The sequence below is a fragment of the Phragmites australis genome, chromosome 2 (assembly GCF_958298935.1).
Source record: "Phragmites australis chromosome 2, lpPhrAust1.1, whole genome shotgun sequence".
NCBI lineage: Eukaryota > Viridiplantae > Streptophyta > Magnoliopsida > Poales > Poaceae > Phragmites > Phragmites australis.
In genome coordinates, this window is record NC_084922.1 from 43,557,221 (window position 1) to 43,581,525 (window position 24,305).

The following is a 24,305-nucleotide window of genomic DNA, read 5'->3' on the forward strand; positions in this document are numbered from 1 at the left end:
GATGCACACGGGTGTAGAGCGGTACCGCGCATCCCTGATGGCGAAGAAAACTGGATTTAAGGTATGATGTCCAGTGATGGGTGTGGAGTGGCACCCGTGCACTGTGTTTCGAGGCGACGAGAGCTTGAGGCAGCCTCGGAGGTGATCGGATCTGGTCTAATGCTTAGGTTGGTGGGTCTATGCGGTGCTACAGCGGCACTGTGGCAAATGGGCCCCACGCAACAGCAACTTTCTCGGTGTGGTGCGATCTGCTTCGCATTGGCTTCCGTCGATGCTCAGTCGCGACCAGGGTATTGGCGACTACGTGCACGAGTCGAGGTGTTGGGGCAGACGACGACAGGGTGGCGCGATGATGGCTAGCCCTATATGGTGGCGGCTTGTTCGGTGCTCACCAGTTCGAAGCCTCGGCACTGGGATGAGGCCAAAGGTGGCCAGGTCTTGGAGGACATGGACGATGTGGCGGCGGCCAGACATAGTCGCACGTGTGTTGGCATGGCAGCTTGTAGCAGAGTGCAGCGGCTAGCACTGCTTGGCTGTGGCTAGTTTGGTGTAGGACAGCGTCGATGACGATGCAAGCGGCAACGATGCCATGTTGGCAACAAGGCTTGTAGCGAATTGTGGTGGCTAGCCCTGAATGGCAGTGGCTACCTCGGTGCAGGACATGGTCACAAGCATGTGCAAGCAGCTATGTTGGTATGCCAGCATGCCGACTATGTGTTGGCACAGTGGCGATGACTCCCGCTCAGCGGCGATCGGTTTGATGTTGTGTGGTTTTGGCCCTCATGTCCAGATAGGGAGTGGCTTTTGTGGTGTGGGAGTTGTCGGCATCTTGGTGCCGCTTGTTGTTGTTTTCTTTGCTGTTAGTTGTTGCTGTCGTTGGTTGCGGTTATTAGTTATTGTTAGTGGTTTTTAACTGTTGGTAGTTGTCATTTTTTCCTGATTATAGCCTCCTAGGGCTATATTCTTGTATTTTTTTCCTGCTATATCAATAGAAATGGACATCGTCTGTTAAAAAGAAATTAGTCTAAAATTTTGTATATTATAGGATACAAATTTAGTATCATTGGTTCATATTTGAAAGTATTTTCATGTGATATCAATTTAGAGTCACGGACAATATAATATAAGAGATATTAACACTCAAAGTGTACTCTTAGAGTTCAAACTAGGTTAACCACTTACATTTTGAAATGCGTGAGAGTACTTTATTTACGCGGAAGTTTCACCCGTTGTGTTCCATGGCTGATACCGAAGCTTGGTGTATTTTCATCGAGTAGTCGTTGTCGCCCTTTGGCATCGAGAGCATGGCTAATTTCAAGCCGGAGCTTGCATCGTCCAATCTTGTGTATTTTGAAAGTGCTCTCTTTTGTAGGGATGGCAATGGGTCCAACCCGAAACCCACCAGCCTCACTATAACCCGAACCCGACATAGAAAGCGGGCAAAAAGCACCACTCGAACCAACACCCGATGGGCACGGGTTGGGTTTCGGGTGCCCGTCAGGCACTCAGATCTAGATCTTGGGAAGCCGGTGAAGACAGGGGCGCAGGGCGATGCAACGCCGGTGACGGTAGCACATGGCGGGGCAACACCGGCACAGGGTGGAGATCGGGGTGCGGGGCAGCGCAGTGCAACAGCGATGGCATGGGGCGGGTCAACGCCGCGCGGGGAGGCCGTGGAGATGGGGCCGGGTAGGGAGGCCGAGGCACGACGGCGGGGCGGGGAGGCCGGGGAGGGGAGGCAGACAAGAGGCCGGGGAGGGGCGGTGGCGGGGTGGGGAGGTCGGGGCGGCCAGGGCGGGGAGACTAGGGTGGGGAGGCGGATAGGAGGACATGATGACCGGGCGAGAGAGCTGGCGGTGAGGGGCAGTGGCCGGGCGGGGAGGCTTGAGGCCTGAGGCCGGGCCGTCGGGATGGGGGAGCAGGGGAGGCAAAGGGGAGGGTGGGGAGGCCGGGATAGTTTGATAGGCTCGTTTGGTATCGGGCTGAAGAGAGACCAGGGGAGTTAGGCTGGGTTTCAACGACCCATGACACCCGCAAGCAAAATGCAAAACTCGAGCCCAATCCTACCCTAATCGGGTACCCAACCCGATAGACCTGTGAGCGAGAAATAAATTCCAAACTTAGACCCATCGAGTGCAAAATCTGCCGGTAACCAGACCCACGGGTCTAATGATGAGATTATCTGGAACACGTAACACGGCAAGGGGGAAGGAGTGTAGAACTGTAGATGTACCAGCGTATCCTGTCTCTTCGCAGCTGGGGCTTTTGGAAGCAACCGCAAGAGCATCTTGGCCTTTGTATTTTGTGGACTGCAAATTGTCTGAGGTTGAGCGTGAGTGGCTCACTATGGAGAACATCCAAGTACTTTTGATGACTTTGTCATGCAGAGTCTAGAGCGTATTGAAATTTGGCGCAAGGTCGTATAATTTAGCACTGCAAGAAGCTTCTTTTGGTAGTTGGGAAAAGTCCATGGATTTGTTGAGATTTTAACATTTCAACAAACTTCTGAAACTATTTGCATAGCTGGTTTGCATAAACTAAGTTTCTCATCCACATGTTGAGTCAAGGGGTAGATAAGAGTAAGAGAAAAATAGGATTACACGTCGCACACGACATTTCGTTCAGGAATTAGGCGTCTTCTTTCGCGGTTAGGTGCTGCGAAAACACTATTTTTGACATTTTCTGACGAGAATAGTGCCATGATTAAGTCATCTCTCCATCATGAATTAAAAGCTCATAATTTTTTTAAAGCATCACCCGTAAACATCAAGCAAATTTAATCGTATTGTCAGGCATTCGGCAGATCATCCATAAATAGAATATTATATTTCTACTATATAAAATATGAGTTATTTTTCGCGTCACATCTCCTCGTACTTTTCTCTTATTTAATAAAACCCTTAAAATTTGAATAATTTATCAACTTTTATCATATAAGTTGTCCTTTAGCTTTCCCGTCTCGTTATAGGCTACAAATATAAAACATATTTTACATAATAAATAAATAAATTATAAGAAAAATTAGCGGATAATCTCCTACTTAGTTTTTGATCCCATTTAAAATAAAACTATGACATCGCTCCCGACGTATTTGTTCGACGGTGCTCTCATGACGTATCCACATCTTTATATTTTGAATTTATACTCTTATGACGTATCCACATCTTCATATTTTGAGTTTATACTTAATGTTATCATGTTCAATAGTTATGTTTTCATTGTAACCTATAGGCTTAGCTAGTAAGATATAAAGTAAGAGATCATTTGGAAAACACTTTCATAAATAGCACCGAATTTAGACTCCCTCCAACCCTTCAACTTCATACATTTACAAAGAGGTGTGTTGCTGTCACGGTGTATCGTTAGACCCTGCTCCGTTGATATCCATTAATACCTATTACAAGATGTAGAACTTGTTTTGCTCTATTCATTAAAGTTTGAACTTCATGCTATCAACTCAAATGATTCAACTTTAACATGCAAATTTGAAATCTCTAAACTCAAAACCTAAATCTTTCGACTCAAAACTTCAAACTTTCACATGGGTAAATTGAGACAACAAGTACGAGGAGGGAGTTGCTTGCTTTGCTTGACACATGAGATTTCAATGCACATTATTACTCTAACGTGATTGTTGAATGGAATCCACGAAAGGGAGCGAAGTTACGGCCTCGCGGTTACGAAGAGAAGAAGGTGCTGAAGGATTCAAATAGTTAAACACTACGTGGGATCGCATGCACTTTATAACGGGTAGAATATTTCATATGCGGATCTACTATGTGGCTGAATTGGCGCCATCCATATAATGCTTCCCTCTGATACGAAATATAAGTTCATTTAGCATCCTTTCTAATTCACTAAATATAGATCCATCAACAACTTTAATGCATTTTTTATTTTAGTTTTGCTCCTATTTAAATGCATCATAATTAACCCAGTAAACTTGCCACCGGCCTCATCTCTAGCAAAAGTTGACGGGTGTTGGAGAATGGTCTCACATGTCCTTTTCGGATGGTGAGTCGAAGATCAATGATACCCGTTTACTAATGAATAATGCAATTGTGTTTCAGAAAGCGCTGATGAAACCTCTGGTAGGCCTTCAGATGGAGACCATAGGTCAACTCGCGACGTCGAGTATCATCATAGGCGAAGCCTCTGGCGGACCTTCGGACGGAGACTGAAGGTTAACTCACGACGCAGCGTCAAAGCCAGTTCAGGCTACATCGAAGGCCCCTGCCTGTGATTGACCTTCGGAGTGTTTAGGTGAAGGTACGGTGTTTGCTGAAGCCCGCATAGTGGTATAGGTATAGTTATAAATGTACTAATGTGTTTAGGATTGTATCAAAATGTCTCCAAATATGTCAGAAATATAACAGGTAGGAGGACAATACTGTAAATTATAGTGTAAAGTGGTTGAGTACAAACTATAAATATGTTAATACTGTAACTGAAAGGACATACTCATAAACATGTGTCGTGTTTCGAAGCCTTAGGCTCTCCCTCTTATTCGAAGATCTCTATTGTACGGTAACTTAGTTATCAACAATGGGCAATAATAACATTGCATATTCACCTTAATTCTCGTGCAAAGTTCAAGTGGACTTATATTTGTGACCAATTTCCCCACTTATCCTCTTTCCTTTACCTCGGTTAATAGCCAACTCACGTGTGATTACTGTAGATGCACTAGCTAACCGCGAACATCCATGATTGATAAATTATTTAATCAAGCAGTTTCATTATTTCTCTGCGTAAATTAAAGTGGTTTCATTTTATTTTACCAATTCGAAATTAAAAGAAAGGGATACACCATTTCCATTTCCCTCTTTTCTATCGCCGCGCCCCCACGCCGTCCGAGCCCCGGAGAGCAGTCAAACACTCAAACCACCTACGTTGCAATGGGATCACTCCCCGCAAAAACCCAAACCGCACCAGGAGACACACCCAAACGGCAAAGGCCCACCTGCCAGCGACCAGTAAGGCACACGCCGCGATGCCACGTGGGAATGTTCCCCTCCGCCCTCCCGCCTCGTCCTCGTCGGTCTAAAAGCTGCCGCCCGCGCAACGCCGGCTACGCGTCCCCAGCCCCCCATACACAGCGCCTCCTCCATACCGTTACCCGGCACAGTTTACTGCTCTTCTACTCCCCTCTGCGTCTCTCACCTTGTCTCTCCGCAGGCTGTATCCTTCCTCCTCCTCTCCCCACCACCCCAGCGGCGCCCAATGCCGCGCAAACCCTAGCCTCCCGGCTTCTGATCTCGCGCGGACATGGGCAACTGCTGCCGTTCGCCGGCCGCCGTCGCGCGGGAGGACGTCAGCTCCTCGCACTTCCCCGCATCCAACGCGAAGAAGAAGCCCCACCAGCCGCGGAACGGCGCCGCAGGGGGCGGCGGCGGAGGGCAGAAGCGGCTCACGGTGCTGGGAGAGGAGGGGTGCGAGGTGATCGGGATCGACGTGAAGTATGTCCTGGACAGGGAGCTCGGGCGCGGGGAGTTCGGAGTGACGTACCTGTGCATGGATCGGGACACCAAGGAGCTGCTCGCCTGCAAGTCCATCTCGAAGCGGAAGCTGCGGACGGCGGTCGACGTGGAGGACGTGCGCCGGGAGGCTGCCATCATGCGCCACCTGCCCAAGAGTCCCTTCATCGTGTCTCTGCGGGAGGCGTGCGAGGACGAGGGCGCCGTGCACCTCGTCATGGAGCTCTGCGAAGGCGGCGAGCTCTTCGACCGTATCGTCGCACGGGGCCACTACACGGAGCGCGCCGCCGCCAACGTCACCCGCACTATCGTCGAGGTCGTACAGCTCTGCCACCGCCACGGCGTGATCCACCGCGACCTCAAGCCCGAGAACTTTCTCTTCGCAAACAAGAAGGAGAACTCGCCGCTCAAGGCCATCGACTTCGGTCTCTCCATCTTCTTCAAGCCCGGTGAGTCACCCCAGCCGAGATCCTTTCCGGATTTGGGAGAACTTTCGTGCCGGGATTTCTGGTTTTAGTGGGGGTGTTCTGGGGGGCACTGGGCAGTGGATTTCTTAGCAAAATGCAGTTACTTAGCTTCGATTCGGTAAAAAAATGTGGTTACTTTGTTGTGTAATCCGACTACAATTTGGTGGTTCTACAATTGGGAACTTTGGATTACCGGCAGCAGTTTGGGCAGGGTAGTGAATGCAAACTGTTGCTCTGAATATTCTTTATAATTAAATTTTTGAAGGCAGGATTAGGGAGTGGTCAAGTGATATTGTTAACACCTCCTTTTATCGGGATTTGTTGAAGGAGCTGATGATCTTTACATAGCATTAGTTCAATTGTGCCCTTTTTTCCCCTTTTACAGAACATTTTGGTTTGTTGAAGAACTAACATATTGCTGTGGGCTCAGTGGTTGCCTGGTTGGTACGTCAAGTTTTTAGGATGTTTGTAGTGTGGTCCGCTATTTATGTGATTATGATGAACAATTAGTAATGCGATAGTTATTGCTAAATTCAGTTATTTTGTATCACATGCATTGTTATCAGTACATCCATTTCTTCAATATGTGTTGTGAGCTCAGTTTACTGTACTGGGGATAAATTATATAGTGCTGAAATTATTGGAGCAGATGTGACGCATATTCTTATTGTGAATAATAATTCATAGTGCTGTTAGCAGTATTTATTTTCAATGCAGTTCCCAAATACAACTGTAGTGGTTTGGACTTAAACATCAACTTATCAAGTGAGTTTACTGGTCTGAATCTGGGATGTTGATAAGTAAGATAAAGCAGTTCTCTACCATGATTGTTATGGGTGAATTCTTCTCCGCTAACGAACTTTTATGACTTTAATTCCTGTTAGGCAGTGGTGGGCCCAACAATTTAACAATGGGTGTACGTAGCTAAAAAAAAATATTCGATAACCAAGCTACATTGCACATTGGGCCACCGGGAGCTAATTAGGCTTTAAGATGGTGGAGTGCGGTAGTGAGAAAATGCCTGTGAGAGTATGAATGGTCTATTGAGCGGGAATACAACACGTAATTCTAACAACTACTAATATCTACATCTAGTACATATGAATAGTTTTTTTTTTGCAAAAAAAATATATTTGACTGTATAGATGTACACCCATGCCCCAACTTGGGCCCTCCACTGTCTCAACCGTACCATTCCCTTTGATTTTTGTTTGTCTTTGCTTCCCCCAATTAATTAAGAATGACCCATTTGCTATTTTTATTATTTGGTTTGCAAATTGAGTCCGATTTCCTGCACAAAATAGTGTGGAAGCTTGCAAAGTTTACACAAAAATTGTATTCTTAAACCTCTGATGTAACTTACTTGAATACTCAGCCCTTAAACTATATACTATATAGTGCTCACCCTGCACACTTTGTTTGAAGGAAAAATTGGATGTGTGCCACCAAAAGATTGCCACTATAGTTATATACCATTGAAAGAAATTGGTACACTCTAATACCATCCTAACCTCAATCTTTTGTTAGCCGCTCCTGTCAAGGTTGGCCTAGCATCTGTTAATACTAGAAATTTTGCCCTTCCTTTTGGCCCTTCTCCCCCAGGGAGCTGCTCCCTTCTCTCTCAACCTGACATTTCTCCTCACTCGGACCCAAGCTCGAGTCGCAACAATCCCAGCTTCAATCCCCTGCTACCCGTAACGATATCCACCGCTCCGCCTGATCTCACCTCCTGCCTGCTCTGGGTGATCCACCAGTGAAGTGGCCATGGAGGCAAGAAGACTAAAGAATCAAAGGGCATTTAGGTGTTTTCTCTTGCATAGGTCTTGAAAAAAATGTGTGATGCCTTTTCATACTTTAGGGATTTAATTTGCGAAGTTTTGTCTGCATTTGTTTTGGATGTATAATGTGGGCTTCTCTCACTGATTTGGACGAACAGACTGCTTCGATTTTGCCGGAGATGTGATTCGGCTAACATATGCGGGGTTGTATTTGGTATTACACTTGTGTGGCTCTTGTTTTAAAAGGAGAAAAATGGCTATAATAACAAGAACAATGGACTTAATGATATAAAAAGGAAAGTAGTGATCTTTCAGTGGTATTACCAATGTCTTTTGATGGTATATAACTAAGTGGTGATCTTTCAGTGGCTTACAACCAATTTTCCTTGTTTGATACCAACTAAAACTTTTGTATCCTCTAAATTAATCATAGTATCACCTTTGCTAAACATTGTTTGAGGACTAAGATGCTGCATATCCACATGAATTTAGTTTTTATTTACAAGTCTGTGTCCTTCAGCTAACCTTTTGCTGTTACATGGTTTGTTTTTCATGTGCTATTAGGAACTAAATATAGTTAATTCATTGAATGTCGCTGTAGTGGCTATCTAGAGTTTGGAAATATTCAAGGAATGTGTCACCTACTCATTTGTTATATGTATAGTTTGTACTATGATAATTCGTTCAATGTTGCCTTCTGTTTGGCGGCCAAATACCAAGAATTTACCCGGAGCAAAACTTAACTGCGGGACTGCTGATCTTCACTATTGTTTTGTTCTTAAGGCCCTACTATCTCCTCTTCATTCTTTTAGACTGTTAGTTCTTTGCTTCTAGTGAAATTTCGAAGATAAGTCTTTAAGTCAAATACTTAGCGGTTTTTTGTCCGGTACTATGCTGCAATCTTAGTTGGCTTGCTATACGTTATTCAGTAGGAGGTACTGAATTCTCATCATGACGTTTGCACCTTGCGGATCTGTTATGTTGTATGTTTCCTCTATAGATAATTGAATATCTCTGTTGTTACTGTGGTCAATATTACTAGGTACCAGCATTCCCCACAAAAGGGGCTACCTGGAAATTCCGCAAGTGTTTTTGTTTTGTTTGCGGAACATTTGTAAATTTTGGAATTAAATTGCTGAGTACTTCATGAAAATTGAGGAATCTCAACACTTCACCATTGATTATGGATTTTAGTGCCTAATCACTAATTTAATGTCAAGAGGAAGTGTTTACTTTATTTCTTAAAAAGGAGATAACAGACTGCATTTAAGCCTCATCAATACTGGCACTGTCTCCATTTGTGATGCTGTTAATTACAATGTAGTTTATTTGCAATGCTTGCATGACAGGCATGCCTACTATACAATCAAGCTCTAGTTTTATTCACCCTTTTCTTATCATATTGTTCTATTTTTTAGGTGAACATTTTTCAGAAATTGTGGGAAGCCCATATTACATGGCTCCTGAAGTATTGAAGAGGAACTATGGACCGGAAATAGACATATGGAGCGCAGGAGTTATCTTATATATTTTATTATGTGGAGTTCCTCCATTTTGGGCTGGTAAATTACCTTTTTCTATTCAATGTGTCTCTGTCATTAGATTTACTCTCCTTCAGAACCCTTACCTGGAAAAATTGCAGAGACTGAACAAGGGGTGGCACAGGCTATTCTTCGTGGAAATATTGACTTTAAGCGGGAACCCTGGCCTAATGTTTCAGAAAATGCTAAAGATTTAGTTCGTCACATGCTGGAGCCTGATCCAAAGCTCAGATTAACTGCAAAGCAGGTTCTCGGTATGTCACATCTGGTGCTAAAGAAAGCAGGCCCTAATATGCTACTGGCATACTGCCCTCATAATAAAACTTTCACAACTTTTCTTTTCTGTTTTCCTGTTGCTTGCAATAATATAAAATCATGATGGTCTCCAGTTTGATCTGACATTAGTAGTGCATTTCCATTTAAAGTGGTCAGTAGCCTTACATTCAACTATTGTCCAAATGTTCAGCAGACTCGATTTAAAATATTTACAGTTTTAAATTTGAAATAGTAGGATTCTAGTCAACTCTCCCCCCCCCCCCCCAAAAAAAAAATAAAAATAAAAAAATAAATAGAGCTATTCTAATTCAATGATGTGCTAAGCTATTCTAAAAGAAACAACTGTGCTTAGAACCTGCTAAATTTACTTCAGTCTTTAGCTGTTTACCAGACAGTCTGTTACATAATTGAACATTTTAGTATGTTAGCCGGAGATGAAATTCAGCCATGTTGTGCGCTGTCATTGCTTGGGATTTCTGTATAATGTTTGTGCTAAAACTCTGTCAAGAGAAGTTTGTATCAAAAGGGTGTTCCACTTCATAGCTTGATGTTTACACGAGAACCTGTATTTTATCTTCTTAAGCATAAATCATGTCTTTTTTTTTTTTAAATCAAAGTTTTTGAATTCTTATTAATCTGGTATGTTACTATGGTAGAAGTAACTTCTTTACCGTCATTTTGTACCTATTCTATGAGGAATCTTGATGTTTTTTTTAAAAAAATACAGAACATCCTTGGCTTCAAAATGCTAAGAAGGCCCCAAATGTTCCTCTTGGAGATATTGTGAAGTCAAGGCTCAAACAATTTTCTAGGATGAACAGATTCAAAAGAAGGGCTCTAAGGGTCTGTATCGAGCTCACTTAACCTTTTCATCCTGGTCTGATGTTCAATTTTTCTCTAGTCTCTGTCATAGAAGTCGACAGTTGACTGACAAGAACTGGTGAATGTATTTGACTAGGTTATCGCTGATCATTTGTCTGCTGAGGAAGTTGAGGACATAAAGGAGATGTTCAAGGCTATGGATACTGACAATGATGGGATTGTATCTTATGAAGAACTAAAGAGTGGAATAGCAAAATTTGGATCTCATCTTGCGGAATCAGAAGTGCAGATGCTCATTGAAGCTGTAAGTGTTTCAAAGAATCCCCCTCCAGTCCTCACAAAAACAGGCAAGCCAAGAGTTCAGTATTTCCTTAGGAGCATCATAAGTGATTAACAAACCACCTGTTAGTAGAAATGTTATAGAAAAGATATGATACATTGAAGAACAACAGAGGTGAAGGCAATATCATGGAAAGACCACCTATCATAATGTTCTCCTAGTGTCTAATCACTAATGCACTCCTTTCATTTGCCATCTTCCGCGTAATGTTCTCAGGATTTTTCAGTACCGAACACTGCATCATTCTACATCAACAAAATGTTCTGTGATCCTGGGTGATTAAACTGGCCCAGATTTTTCCAGGACGACTATTGCTCATCGTATTATTCATCTCATTCTTCAGTAGGAGACAAGGGGCTTACCCATCTGTGCCGCCTTCATTAGGCTAGATATGTTAGAGACTACCCCCATTGTATTCCATTTTAGTGTCTATGTCCACCTGATGGAACATACCCTACTGAGGTCTAATAGACTGTTTCATTCGATCAGATCTCTTCATTTTCCTTCTGTTTGCTTAGATGCTAACTTATTTTTTTTAAAAATACCATACCTGGTAAATATTACGGTGCAATTACTTAATCTGTGAGTTTCCTGCTGTATTTTAGACTCTATACATGCTAGCGGGCAATAGATTATTGCATTGATGTGTTTGGCATTCCTTTCCATAACTAGGTAGAAAATTCCCCACTGCTTGTTCGGTTGCCCCTTCCAGCTCACAAAAAGCTAGGATGCAAGCATTTTAGGGGCATTATTTTTCCTACATTGTATTCAAGCTAGTATTGCTGTTGCCATGGCATAGGAGTTGAACCTCAACTAGTTGACTGCTGAGTGGAAGATTGCAGACTAGTTGGGACGATTTCGTCATACAACTGTATGCTGAGATAATTATCCTTGGTGTCTCACGCCAGCATTTGGAAAAAATCTAAGCAGCATGTAAAATAATAGAAAGGGTAGTAAACTAATTAACCGCCATTTCCTCCCAGAGCCATTGTGGTCTCCTTGTATTGTTTAAAAAGAAGTTATTGCACCTCTTGTTGATGTTCACTTCGGTAGCGTTGCCTCACCCTCATACTATTTTCTTTTTGTCACCTTGGGCCACACACAATCACTTAAGTTTTGAGTTCTCTGGTGGATTGAGTTTGATAGTTGATCCAGATGATCCATGGTATCATGCGAGGAACTATGATCTGTATTGATTTGATGTATTAACATATCCTAACAACTATGTGACAGGAAGAGGGGGGTAGTGAGAGCCAGCGGTATATTATTGAATGCAGGACTAGTTTTAAATGTATACTCTGCACATCTTTGATCAGCTCTGGTTTGCTTATAGGTGGATACAAATGGTAGGGGAGCACTAGATTACGGTGAATTTTTGGCTGTCTCTCTTCATTTGCAAAGGATGGCAAATGATGAGCATCTTCGGCGGGCCTTCCTATTTTTTGATAAGGATGGCAATGGTTACATTGAGCCCGAGGAGCTTCGAGAGGCTCTAGTGGATGATGGAGCAGCTGATAGCATGGAAGTGGTGAATGACATATTGCAAGAAGTTGACACTGATAAGGTCATTTCTAATGCAACCGTTACTTTTGGTTCTCCCTTCATCTAAATAAATATCTTCTCTGTTTGCATCTGCAGGATGGCAAGATTAGCTATGACGAATTTGTAGCAATGATGAAGACCGGTACAGATTGGAGAAAGGCGTCCCGGCACTATTCAAGAGGAAGATTCAACAGTCTTAGCATGAAGCTTATAAAGGATGGGTCGGTAAAATTGGGTGTCGAGTGAAACTGCACCCAGCGTTCATATATGTGCATGTAGTTAGGCCCTTGGCCCCACTAAGCAGAAGCTATTTTGCCTTTTTCTCATGATTATTTTGCGTGGAAATTTAGATAGGTGGGACCCTCTTATTGCCTTTCCTGTGTAATTAGTTCTCTCGGTTTCGCTGACAAGCACGTGCCGAATGATGTGCCAAAAATGCTGTGCGCCTGCTTTCTGCTATTTGATCCTATGGCACCTGATGCTAAGTGTTGTACAACACGATGTTTTGCCGTCTTGAAATGCAATTTGTAGACCTCCTAGCTGGTCGCAAAATTCATTATGCACTTGTATTGGCAAATGTCGAATGTGCTAATGGGTGGTGTCCTACTGCACTTGTATTGGCAAATTGCTCTGACCTGATGCTTTCGTAATCCAGAAGATTGAGACTGATGCTGCCAGAATTCAACCACGTGCCAGAATTCCGCGTAGTAATGCTTCATCCTTGCTGCAGTGCACAAACCATGGTCGCATCAGCCGTGGAGCATAATTAAGATTAGGATCATGTGGTCGAATTCCGGGAACAAGGTTAAGCCGGGAAGCACACGGTTCTATTTAATAAGCATCTGAAGGTTAAGCCGGGAAGCACACGGTTCTATTTAATAAGCATCTGAAGGTGAAAAATACAAACGCCAATGCATCAATCCCAATTCGTTCATCCGCTCCGCAGGAATAAATCCGTGTGCGCCGACTGCTTTCCGCCGCGGCATAGCATGCGCTGTTTTCATCCTCTTTCCCCAACTAAACCGGACCTGAGCTGCTGCGGCCTACTCGCAGCGCACCGTACCAACTATCGTGGAACATTTGCGCACCACTTATCTACTGCTACTACTATACTACTTCCGTCGTCAAAACTCAAAAGGGTGGTTGCAACTCAAGAAGGTGGGCGATGATTCTACAAAACAGGCCCGCAACGCAAGCACGTCAAAGTTTATAAATGTGTTTTACCTTAAAAACCATCCGGCGGTGGTAATCACGGTTACCGCGGTAACTATACAGTAATTCGATGGAATTCGATAAAAATCGATTAAATTTTGTCAATTTATTTTTTTTAATTTTAAATTTAAATTTGACCGATAAACTTTCGATTTATAAAAATAATACGGACCGAATCGTCCTATAACCACAATAAACCAACGGTTACTAATAATATTTATAACCCTAACCACATCAGAGTAGCAGGATCAGCCACGTGAAGTTAAAATCACGTTGAAGTTGCTCACCAACCACCACTGTCCCAGTCTCTGACTCAACTCGCTCACTCCACCCGTCAGCACTGCACATACAGCGAAACGTGCCCCAGCCGACGTCAAAATCTGCCGGAAAAAGCGGGAGGCCGCAGCGCAACCTGGGCTGGTGCTGGCAGCGTCCGCCCGGCCCCGCTGTGCTCTGTCGGTGCGCGCGCCGCGCCGCGCCGCCAAAACACGAGCAAGAATCGCCCAGTGGAGTAGCGGACATGCGTGCGCACGGTGTCGGCAGCACGCCCGTGCGCATTCCGTTCCCACTCCCACCTCGATTGCGGCTGCGGCGCTGCACCTATTGGCCAGCGCCACCCCGCGGACGCCGCTTTCTTTTTGTCGCGAGAGCCCGAGGCTGGGAGGCGGCGCGGCGCCGGCCGGTGGGGTCTCGCCTTGCTACGGACGGCACGAGATTTGTTGCAGTATCTTATACATTGCGGCTGGGGATTTTATATGATGCAATATTGCAATATATGGAGGTAGGGACGGAGGCTGATCGATCATCAGGGGTTAAATCAATGCTGCTGCTGTTGCTGTCAGCTTTGCCGATAAACAATGCGCCGGATTCAGGATAACATGCACGTGGCGGGTTGATCTCTTCTCCTCCCGATCGACCATATCGGCCGTGCCGGTAGTGTTTATTAGGGCCTGTTTGGTAGAGCTCCACTCCCTAATTCTCTGGCTCTAGCTCCTGATTCTCTGGTGGAGTGATTTTGAGTGATTCTTTGGTAGGAGTGATTCTGGCTGATAAAATCGTTTGGCAAGCTGACTGTGAAGTGATTCCTGAAAGAGAAGATTGCTCTAGAATTGTCCATAGTACCCTTGGTTATCTAAACTAATGTCTGCAAGACATATCATGTACAGGGACCCATTTATTTGATACATTTATGTAATTTTATGTGTAAATGTCAAACTGTGACTACAGAAATTCGTCATATAAAATATATAAAGTGCATACATTAATTAACAATAGTTAACATCATATTGTACGGTACAATCACAACATCCAAGGTCCCATATATTACAACAAAATGTTCAAAAGAGAACAAAATAATCCCATACAATACAAGAGATTATGCCCTAGATAAAGTGATTGCCCTAGCAAGGTCATCACGGAATCTATCCATAGTCCTATCGTTGGCTTGTGAGGTAGACACATCCGAGGCATTTTGAGAAGGGGCATGTTTCCTATACCTTGTTGGTATGGTGGGTACATAATCTGGGTCCTGATCACATCTATGAAAATCGTTGTCAAGTGCATGATTTTCACGGATAAAGTTATGGAGACACATGGTAGCCGCAACAATCATCTTTTGCTTCACCATCGGATAGCTTGGCATCTTGAGAAGAATTCTCCATTTCATTTTCCATACACCAAATGAGCGCTCGACAACATTACGAAGACTTGAATGCAAATAGTTTAAGACTTCTTGCTCACCATTAGGCGCCGGACCGCTTCTCCAATCTGGAACATGGTACCTTTGACCTTTATATGGTGATAAGTATCCGGGTCTATTCGGGTATCCAGCATCAACAACATAGTATTTTCCTAACACGAAGTAGTGCAAAGTCAATATAAAGTGTTGACGGAAGAAAAAATGAATGATAAGAAACAAAATTACCAAGAGGGGGATGTGGAAAGATATCTTCATCAGCTTGAAGAGCATTATAGAGAACAGTAGTGTCGTGCATAGAGCCCGGTTGACCAATAGATGCATAGGTGAAGCGCATGTCAAAATCAACCACCGCCATCACATTCTGTGTTGCTTTACCGGACCTCCCAAGATATCTAAGAAAATCTTTTGGAGGTGGTGTTGCACTAATATGAGTCCCATCAATAGCTCCAATGCAATCTTTAAAGTGTGGCCACATCCTTTGATCATTTCTTATCCTATTGTGCACATTATGAAAGTTTGGATCCTTAGGTCTGATATAATGCTTGGACATGCCGACTACACAATTTAGAACCTCAAAAAATTTCCTACTAATTGTCTCCCCAGAATGCTTGAATTTGTTCTGAACAGCACCGTTTGACCAAGAATGACCACATGTGAGGAGAAATATAGCAAGTGATTCCATAGAGCTCATATGAATAGAGGAAGTTAACCCATAGTCCCTCACCAATATGTCATGCAATTGGTAAAAGAGAGGTGCATCCATTCTAAACATCCTATGGCTTTCACCTGGAGTGTTCAATGTTTCCATTAGCCAAGCAAAACCAAGTAGCTGTGAAGTCCTTGGCGGATTCTTGTCATGATAGGTTAAAAAATAATTGTTTATGAGGCATGCAGTAAGAGACAAGTTTGATTGATTTTGTCTCATAAGTTGCATGACCCTCATATCAAACAATTCATCATCTTCTGATTCACTACCATCCATATCACTTTCAGAAGAAGACATCTGTATAGTAGCAAATAAGGAACAGATCATTACATTTGACCACTAGGACATTAAACAAATAAATAATAGGTCATTACACATACATGGATATGAGAGGCCAACAAACAAATAAGTAGCAGATAATTAAAGAACACATGATAGAAATAACTAATAGGTCTAGAGAAAAATTAAAGAACACATGATACAGATAAACATGCAGCATGCATGTAACTCACAAGCTCCCACTACTTAGCCCTTCTTGTTCACAGTCATCCACTCATGCTTCATTGACAGCCAATTAAAGCGTTCCTCGGGCGTATCCAATGTCAAGAACATCTCTCTTTCAGCTTTCTTGGTAAATATTTGAGTTGCAATAAAGTGCTCTTTTGTGCCAGCTGTAGCACCACATGCCTTCACTAATTCCATTATATCTTTTATGGAATAGCCAGGTGTGTCTTGTGTTCTTGCCAAGACAACAGATTCACAAGATGCGGTTGTCCTCTCATTCAATTCTACAATTTTAGCCATATGTTCCTGCATCCACTGTCCTCCACTAGTCTTTGCTTTTTTAACCTTCTTTTTGTCAACCACACGACGTCTTTTTGCTTTAGAACTAGAAGGTGTGCCATCCTCGCCATCACTATCATCATCATCGTCCATGTCGACATCCTTATTATTATCATCTCCTGGCTGTCCTTCAGTACCTTGGGGTAGGTCACCACTAGTTGGGGCCCAATGATCATCACCTGTGTTCCGAAGATCTTCAAACATGACAGATAGTTCATCTTCATTTTGAAGTGCTCGGTCTTTAAACTTGGATATGCCTTTGAATTGCTGCACACGTAAAAAAAAAATGTCAGCTATATATTTACACAAACACATACATCACAAGTAGGCATTGACAGGAAACAAATACACTATAAACTTACATTGTTTGTCTTCTTCCACCACCAATCTGGAGCGGTATACATTTTCTTTACAGGGTCCCAGCCTGCCCCTGTTTCTCTTCCTAATTGTTTCCAATTGCTGTAATCTTTCTTCATCTTGTCCCATTTATTCTTGAACTGCAGCTTTGTATAAGTTAACCCAGTCCTCTCTTTGAACTGTGCAATTACATTATTGTAGCCTTGCCTGTTTAAGTGGGATCCCGATCGATTCTTGGCCCTAACTTGCTCGGCAAATAACTCACAAACTATTTTAAGGTTCTCATCACACCAGTCCGCACTATCATCCTTCATGGTGCTGTTATTACACAAGCATGAGCAATCAAATAATTGCGTGATAGGAGCCTGCTGTTTTCAATTACACAAATCAAGCAAGATTTATTTTCTCAATAGCATCTATAGCACTAGATACTATTTTTTCCAGCAAGATATGGGCCAAATGCATGCAAGTGCTTGTCTAACAACTTGACAGAGACATCAAATTCATAGTTTTTCCTATACTGACAGCGCTAGTAAATAGGATCAAATTTTCTACACCATAAATCTATATAGAAAGCCTGTGTCACGCCTCCTATGCATGGATTGGCTTATCTACCTATCAAATCAAACCTTAAACAAATATTATTCTTGCCATGGCCTACGGATCTGAGTGAGAGAGGGAAAAGCAGGGCCTCACCTTTGGCCTGGAGAGGAGTGCTCGGCTGCAGCCTGGAAGGAGATTCTGGGCTCCTGGCAGTGCTGCCCCCTAGCGGACGGCTGTGGCCTGGGGACGAGAAGACATCGGTGGCTTTGAAGGGAGCGGGCGCCAGCGGCCTGCAGGGGAGTAGTTTGAGGCCGATCTTCACACAAACGGATGACGACGGCCTTCAGGCGAGCGGGTGACGCAGCTGGTCGACAACGCCGGCGCAGGTCGGGGCAGCGCACGTCGCAACCCTAGTCACCACTCCGCCTTCAGCGCAGGTGCGAGCCGTGGGCAGCGCAGGATGCGAACTGGTGGGACTTGGGAGGATTGGGGATTTTTGCTGTCTATATACCAGTGGCAAAGGTGGGTAAATAACTCCGAACTTGAGGCCTAGGTTCGTAATCGAAAGGGTGGGGAGCGGGTGGTGGAGCAGGAGAAGCAGGTTTTTTTCACTCTCAGGTTCTAGTACAAAACGGGAGAGCGATTCACGTTGATTCTACCGTGGAGCAGCCCGTTTTTTTGCTGTTTGGCTAATCTAGAGCGATTCTCATAGAGGAGCCGAAGCCAGGAGCACTACCAAACAGGCCTTTAGAATAAAACGGTGGAGAGACAGTAGATCCAGAGAACAAAACTTTTTGTTTTGATTGATGAATACACTTTACATACATATATATATATATATAGTGAAGGGATGATAAAGTATCTCTTCATTAATAACTGCTGATGATAGAAGTTAACTTCTAATTGATCACATATGTTTATCCTCTGTACGTTAGTTCGTATTAACTGTAAACTTCTGGTTGAAAACTCCTTTAAACCCTGTGAGAAAATATGAAGATAAAATAATATGTTGATATGCAATTAAAACACTTTTAAAAACAATAAAACAATATAAGGAGAAAATGATATGACATATATTGGTTATTGTTTTTATTGAAACTCATATAAGAAATCTAAATAGAAAAAACTCATTGGCAAGCTTAAAGAACAATAACTATGATCTATAGATCATATTAAAACATTCAAAAACCTCTTGAGTAGGAGGAATAATTGTGATATGTTGTTAAAACTCTTTTAAAATCTAGTTAAAAATAAGAAGAAAATGATACAACATATATTGATTATTGTTTCTTTGTAAACTCATAAGAGAAAAACCATTAAAAAGCAAAACTCATAAGCGAGTTTAGAGAACAATAGATATATCTTTGGTACCTCCTTAAAAACTACAGTGGAAAAAAATAAGATATATGACATATGATCTTATAGATACTACCTCATTAAAAATCTTATATGAGAAACTGCATAGGAAAAACTTATAAAGAAAAAGAGTGCAATATAATTATGAACATGTTATTATTTAGGGATCTACTACCTCTGAACCTTGCAAATCTCGTAGTCACCGCATATCAAATCCATAAATACATTTTGGAATGTGAAAGTTGATAAGGACTTAGTGAATAAATCAGCGAGATATCGTATGATTTAGTTTGCAAGATATCTATCTCCCTATTATGAGAAAAGAATAATTTAGGAGCAATATATTTAATTATATTGCTCTTTAGGTAACATATTTATATTTGAGTAATGCACACCGAATTATCATCATAGATAATGGTTGATGATTTAGTGAAACCAGTACTACAAGATTTTATGTGGTTGATCATTCTGTGAAACTATACACATGTATGTAATGTTTCAGAATGATAGATGGAAGTAACCATTGGAATCAGTTTTGATGACTCCTATAAAAAGACTATATCATCATGAAATCAATCTGTGATCTGACGTTATGGGGATCGATTATATAGCCAAAATATGAATATCCAACTATGGTCATATCTTGATTTTTCTGATAGAAAAACCTAGATCATTGGTGCTATAAAGATATCTTTAGATGCTCTTTTTGACTCCCGCCTAATGGCGTTGTTAGAGCTGCGTTATTTAAGCTAGCAAGTTATCTACAAATGAAATATCAGATCTATTACGATTTGCAAGATATATAAGCGCTTTGATGACACTAAGATATAGAACTTTAGATTCAATATCTTTTCATTGTCAATCCAAGGTATGAATAAATCTTGATTCATGTTTAGGGATTGAATGATCATGAGCATTTTGATGGATATGATTATCCAATATCATTTGGATATTGGTAGACTGATAGATAAATATTCCTAAAGGAATATGCTTAAGTTGTAGACTTAAGAGAAATTTGATTTTACCCAAATCTTTCATCTCAATTTTTGTCATTTGTAATTAGAACATGATACAAAATTCAATTGAGACTTCATTATGAACACACATATGCAATCGTTGGAGTAACCCTTCTATAGAAGTAGTTTATTTAGTCAGTTGTACCACAATCAACTTAATTGCTTAAAGTCATGGAGTGACTTTAAGCTGTACACAATATATATTGCAATTTGTATTTAGATTCAGAATATGAAGTCCATTAGGGACTTATATGTCTGAATCTATCCAAATTATTTGATCTGCCAATGATATTGAATATGAGAACATAATTTTCACACATACTATGTCGTATGTAACATCGTAATTGATGTCGGGTCTCTACGTGAACCCTTGTGCTACTAGTCTCGCTATTTCACCACCTTATGGAATAAAAATTCATTTTTCTTTCGTAGGGAAGACATTAGAGGTGTAAGTATTACTTTTATGAATACCTCTCTTTTTGTAAGAATACCTCTCCTTTTGTGAGCGAGTGCAAATCTACCTTAATTGCTTACTTCTATTTGGTCCAGTCTGAGTGCTTGAGGCACCCTGCCATGGTCATGGACTTTGGCCTGGATCCAATTGAAGATCTTCTGCAATTTTCAAGGAGAAATATTTGTCGACAAATTTTAGTCTTTGGTATTGATTGATTCTACAAAATCAATAAAGTTCGTGGAAATACTATTCCATTTAACTCCATGTATTTCTCAAAATAATGGAGTTAGAGTGTTCCCATAACCCAACGCTGAATTTGTGTACACATTTATGCTGGGTATTTAAATGCTGAACATTCATATGTGTTTGGATAGTGAATATCCACAGAATGTCTATCAACTTGATATTAATTTGTATTTACTGTCTTAGATGAGGAATTTCTCTGTTTTTGTAGTAGCTTGCAAGAAGCTTTATCCTTTGTGATCGTACTTCTCTCACTCTTATTTTTGATTTGGGAGTTTGTAGTTTTGTTTGGTACCTCCAGTCTTTTCAGCACATTTTTAGTAGGAATATAGGATTTGGTGACACTTTTGTTGTCAGTAAATGTATCTTGATAGGTTATTTACAATATATAGCAAATACAAGATGTTCTAAATAATGATTCAGATATCAGGTACGTAGATATGAGGAATGAATGGGAACATATGTGACATTCTTTTATTATTCTTGGTATTCTTTGTGGTATTAATCTCTCCCTAATGCCTGAAATTATCTTCAAAATATTATGAGCATACACGCAATGAATATGAACCATGTGAGAGACTCGAGATATTATATGATTGACGGATACTTATACCTCATATGGATCCCTAATACCCTTTGATGTATGTTGTATGGTGTTGATATTAGTACGTACAGAATGTAACCGATTCGCAAATGAGAAATACTTAGCTGAGGCCAAATTTCCACATAACAATTGCAACAGAGGGAGCTGTATGATTGCAGTTGGATGAATTGGTGTAATGATGCGGTGTGTAAAACCGCATATCACCACTAAGATATTGGTTAATTGCAATTCTATGGTTGGTCATGCAAAACATTTGGTTTTCTTGATGAGAGATTCAACTAGACCATTATGAATGTGCACGTAAGGTACTAATGCAATAATGCCTAAAATAAAATGAAAAAAATTGAATGCACATTAAGGAACGACATTATCCATGTGGATGAATTTGATCTTGCGTCTAGGATAATTTGCTCTAATTCTAATTATTTGAGCAATGAGTTTGGCATAAGTGTGGTGCTTTATGTATAAGGGACACATATGAGACTATTTTGCAGATATATCAATCAGTATTGTAGAGTATCTAGATGGTCCATAAAATTACTGAATAGAGCCACATGTATGTTCTTGAATGTGTACAAGAAATTGGGTGGCACATTTTGAATTTTAAGATAAGAGAGCCTTAAAATTAAATTCCCTGTGACACATGTGGTGCACACAAATCTGAATATTTTAAGAATATTATGACCAATAGAATTATTAGTAATTTTTCTCATCATCTCTATGGTAGAGTGACTAAGACAATCATGCCAAGTCTTGATTTGATCAAGATAAAAATTATTTTGTACGCAATATGTTATACGGGATTTGATGTATGTATAGTACAATCCAGATTGTATTTTGGGAAGCTTGCCATATCCGTTGATTAAGAGGATAAATTCCTCTTTTGTTTTCATCATGGGTTTCGATATGAAAACCATACTGTCGGATATAGGTTGAATCAAGATACAATAGAGCATCATCGATTATGATTTATATACCAAAAGGGAGAGTAATTATGGCATGATCAGAAACAATAATCACTACATCACGTCTAGTGATTGTCAAAATATTTTCTTGTCTCTTAGTAGTAGTTTGGAAATATTTTGTGTCCTTATAGTATAGAGTTTGTGGAATAATTGTCCACAAGGCACATATCCTGCTCCATCGGATTGACTCCCGTAGAAATCTATAGATAGAATTGAAGATTTCGATATGAATTTTTTTATTAGATATATATAATACATATAAACTTTATGTAGTAATATAGTGCTGATACAATATTGTGATATATAATATTTAATGGGACGTAAATAACATAGTGTCTAAGGAATTGGGAGACTAGTTAAGATCTCCAAACATGTCGTGCGAAATAAATTTGACAAACATGTTTTTCGTGCTCATGGGATTTTCTGATTGCAGAAGAGTCTAATTGTTATTTGATTTTTGTAGAACTTGTTGTGAATAACTAGCCTCCTTGGTGAAGTCAGTTTGAAGGTTGAAGTGTGCTTCAAATATTTGTCCTTGAGCAAGTCTATTACATCCCACATATTGCAAATACAGATCAACTAAATGTATTAGGGTGCAATTTTTTTAGTGGAGTGCTTGTAGAATCCATACTTGCGATAAACATTAGATTTGTCAATTTTGGAAATGCTTTGAACCTGATCCGGTGCATAGGGCTTCTGCTTCTTGTTGCGTTTGTGTTTACTATTGAAGTTCTTTTGATGGCGTTTAACAGAGCCATCGAACTTATTGTTGCTGTAAGATCCTATCAGCGAGAAGCATAGAAGGTAAAGTTTTCTTTATTTTTCCGCATATGTAGGTTCTTTTTCGCAAAAACATAATTATGAGTAGATTTTATGAATAGCATGAATGTATTCTCCGACAGACTTAAAGCCCTAGAGTCAGAGATGTATCCATGATTTGCATCGAGCAGAATGACTGCTTTCTGCTGTTCATATATGCTTTTGAGAGTTAGCTACAGAGTACTAGGATTTTCTTCTATCAGATAATTAGACTTGAGATCCGGATAGACATGATGTCATATGTATAATGCACCATATTTAACATGATCTGATAGCGATGGATCTCCCTCTCGGAGAGGTTGGTAGTGCCGCTACTATTCCACAGGATACAAGACTGACCTTGACATCCATTGCTCATGTTAGATAGTTGTGACCGTCAAATGTGAGTTAATCGAACTCTTTTCTGGTCGTTGTATCGTACATGGATTTGACCATAGATTTGATTATTTTACTATAAAAAAAATTAAAAATCATCATGGTGATGTTGTAATAATGATGCAAAATTTGTAAAGTCAAGTTGAGACTTGAATTATATAGTGTATACCTCAAATTATGTAGCTAACACGTTGAAGATAATCACCAAATGTGGTGTAGGTCTTGCAGTAGTAGGAAGCATAATTTGATATTTGTCAGTAGATACTTATGTTCCTATTACATTATGTTATGCCAAGTATAATATTTGGAATAACACGTTAGAGGTAATCATTAAGTCAAGATGATAAAATTTAGACCTCACAATAATGATGGATAATATGCAAATATGCAGTAGATGCTATTGTTCTATTACCTTGTGTTTCACAAATATTAACTGAAGGTAATCATATAGAAGGTAATCACTAAAATAGTGTAGAACTTAAATGTAGTGATTTAACTTTTTAACGGTAGGTACCAAAAATATTGTAGACCACATAATAAAGGTTTAACACTTTGATGGTAGTAAAAAAAATGGTGTAATTCGTTGTTATGAGCATAATCTGCAAATATTGCAGCAGATTTTATAACATCAATGACCTTATGTTATACCAATATTAGTTGAGGTAGTCACTTAATTTTGCATATTAATTCTGCTTGAATTAAGTACTATCGGGCGTAAAAGCACTTTGGGCTTAATTAAGGTGAATTAATGTATAATCTTGCAAGAAAATAAATCTCAATTGCAAAATTAACATGGTCATTTAACACAAATGCATGTTATAGGGATTGCATAAAGCAAACACATTGAACATTGCATAATATTCCAAAAAA

At 40.8% G+C, this 24,305-nt stretch overlaps 2 protein-coding genes across 2 annotated transcripts; one reads left to right on the top strand and one right to left on the bottom strand.

Annotated features, from left to right (window-relative positions):
- The first annotated feature begins 5,086 nt into the window (after positions 1–5,086).
- On the top strand, positions 5,087–12,569 carry LOC133909069 (calcium-dependent protein kinase 3). The gene is made up of 7 exons (XM_062351344.1): positions 5,087–5,926; positions 9,141–9,284; positions 9,365–9,517; positions 10,267–10,382; positions 10,498–10,665; positions 12,035–12,265; positions 12,340–12,569. Exons 1-7 carry the CDS (start codon positions 5,269–5,271, stop codon positions 12,487–12,489), a joined length of 1,620 nt encoding a protein of 539 aa, XP_062207328.1. The 5' UTR covers positions 5,087–5,268; the 3' UTR covers positions 12,490–12,569.
- Positions 12,570–16,385: 3,816 nt separating this feature from the next.
- LOC133910150 (L10-interacting MYB domain-containing protein-like) lies at positions 16,386–17,438 on the bottom strand. Its single transcript, XM_062352664.1, has 2 exons — positions 17,066–17,438; positions 16,386–16,970 (listed from the first exon to the last, which is right to left on the bottom strand). The coding sequence occupies exons 1-2, from the start codon at positions 17,372–17,374 to the stop codon at positions 16,386–16,388; spliced, it is 894 nt and encodes a 297-aa protein (XP_062208648.1). The 5' UTR covers positions 17,375–17,438.
- Positions 17,439–24,305: the final 6,867 nt, after the last annotated feature.

What these genes read in the sequence shown, in the direction of transcription:
- LOC133909069 (XM_062351344.1), top strand. Translation starts at nt 5,269, where the DNA reads ATGGGCAACTGCTGCCGTTCGCCGGCCGCCGTCGCGCGGGAGGACGTC. An exon ending in AACTGCAAAGCAGGTTCTCG is followed by an intron (nt 9,518 to 10,266) that starts GTATGTCACATC and finishes AAAAAAATACAG; the next exon opens with AACATCCTTGGCTTCAAAAT. An exon ending in TGCAGATGCTCATTGAAGCT is followed by an intron (nt 10,666 to 12,034) that starts GTAAGTGTTTCA and finishes GTTTGCTTATAG; the next exon opens with GTGGATACAAATGGTAGGGG.
- LOC133910150 (XM_062352664.1), bottom strand. Translation starts at nt 17,374, where the DNA reads ATGAAGGATGATAGTGCGGACTGGTGTGATGAGAACCTTAAAATAGTT. An exon ending in GGTGGAAGAAGACAAACAAT is followed by an intron (nt 16,971 to 17,065) that starts GTAAGTTTATAG and finishes TTACGTGTGCAG; the next exon opens with CAATTCAAAGGCATATCCAA.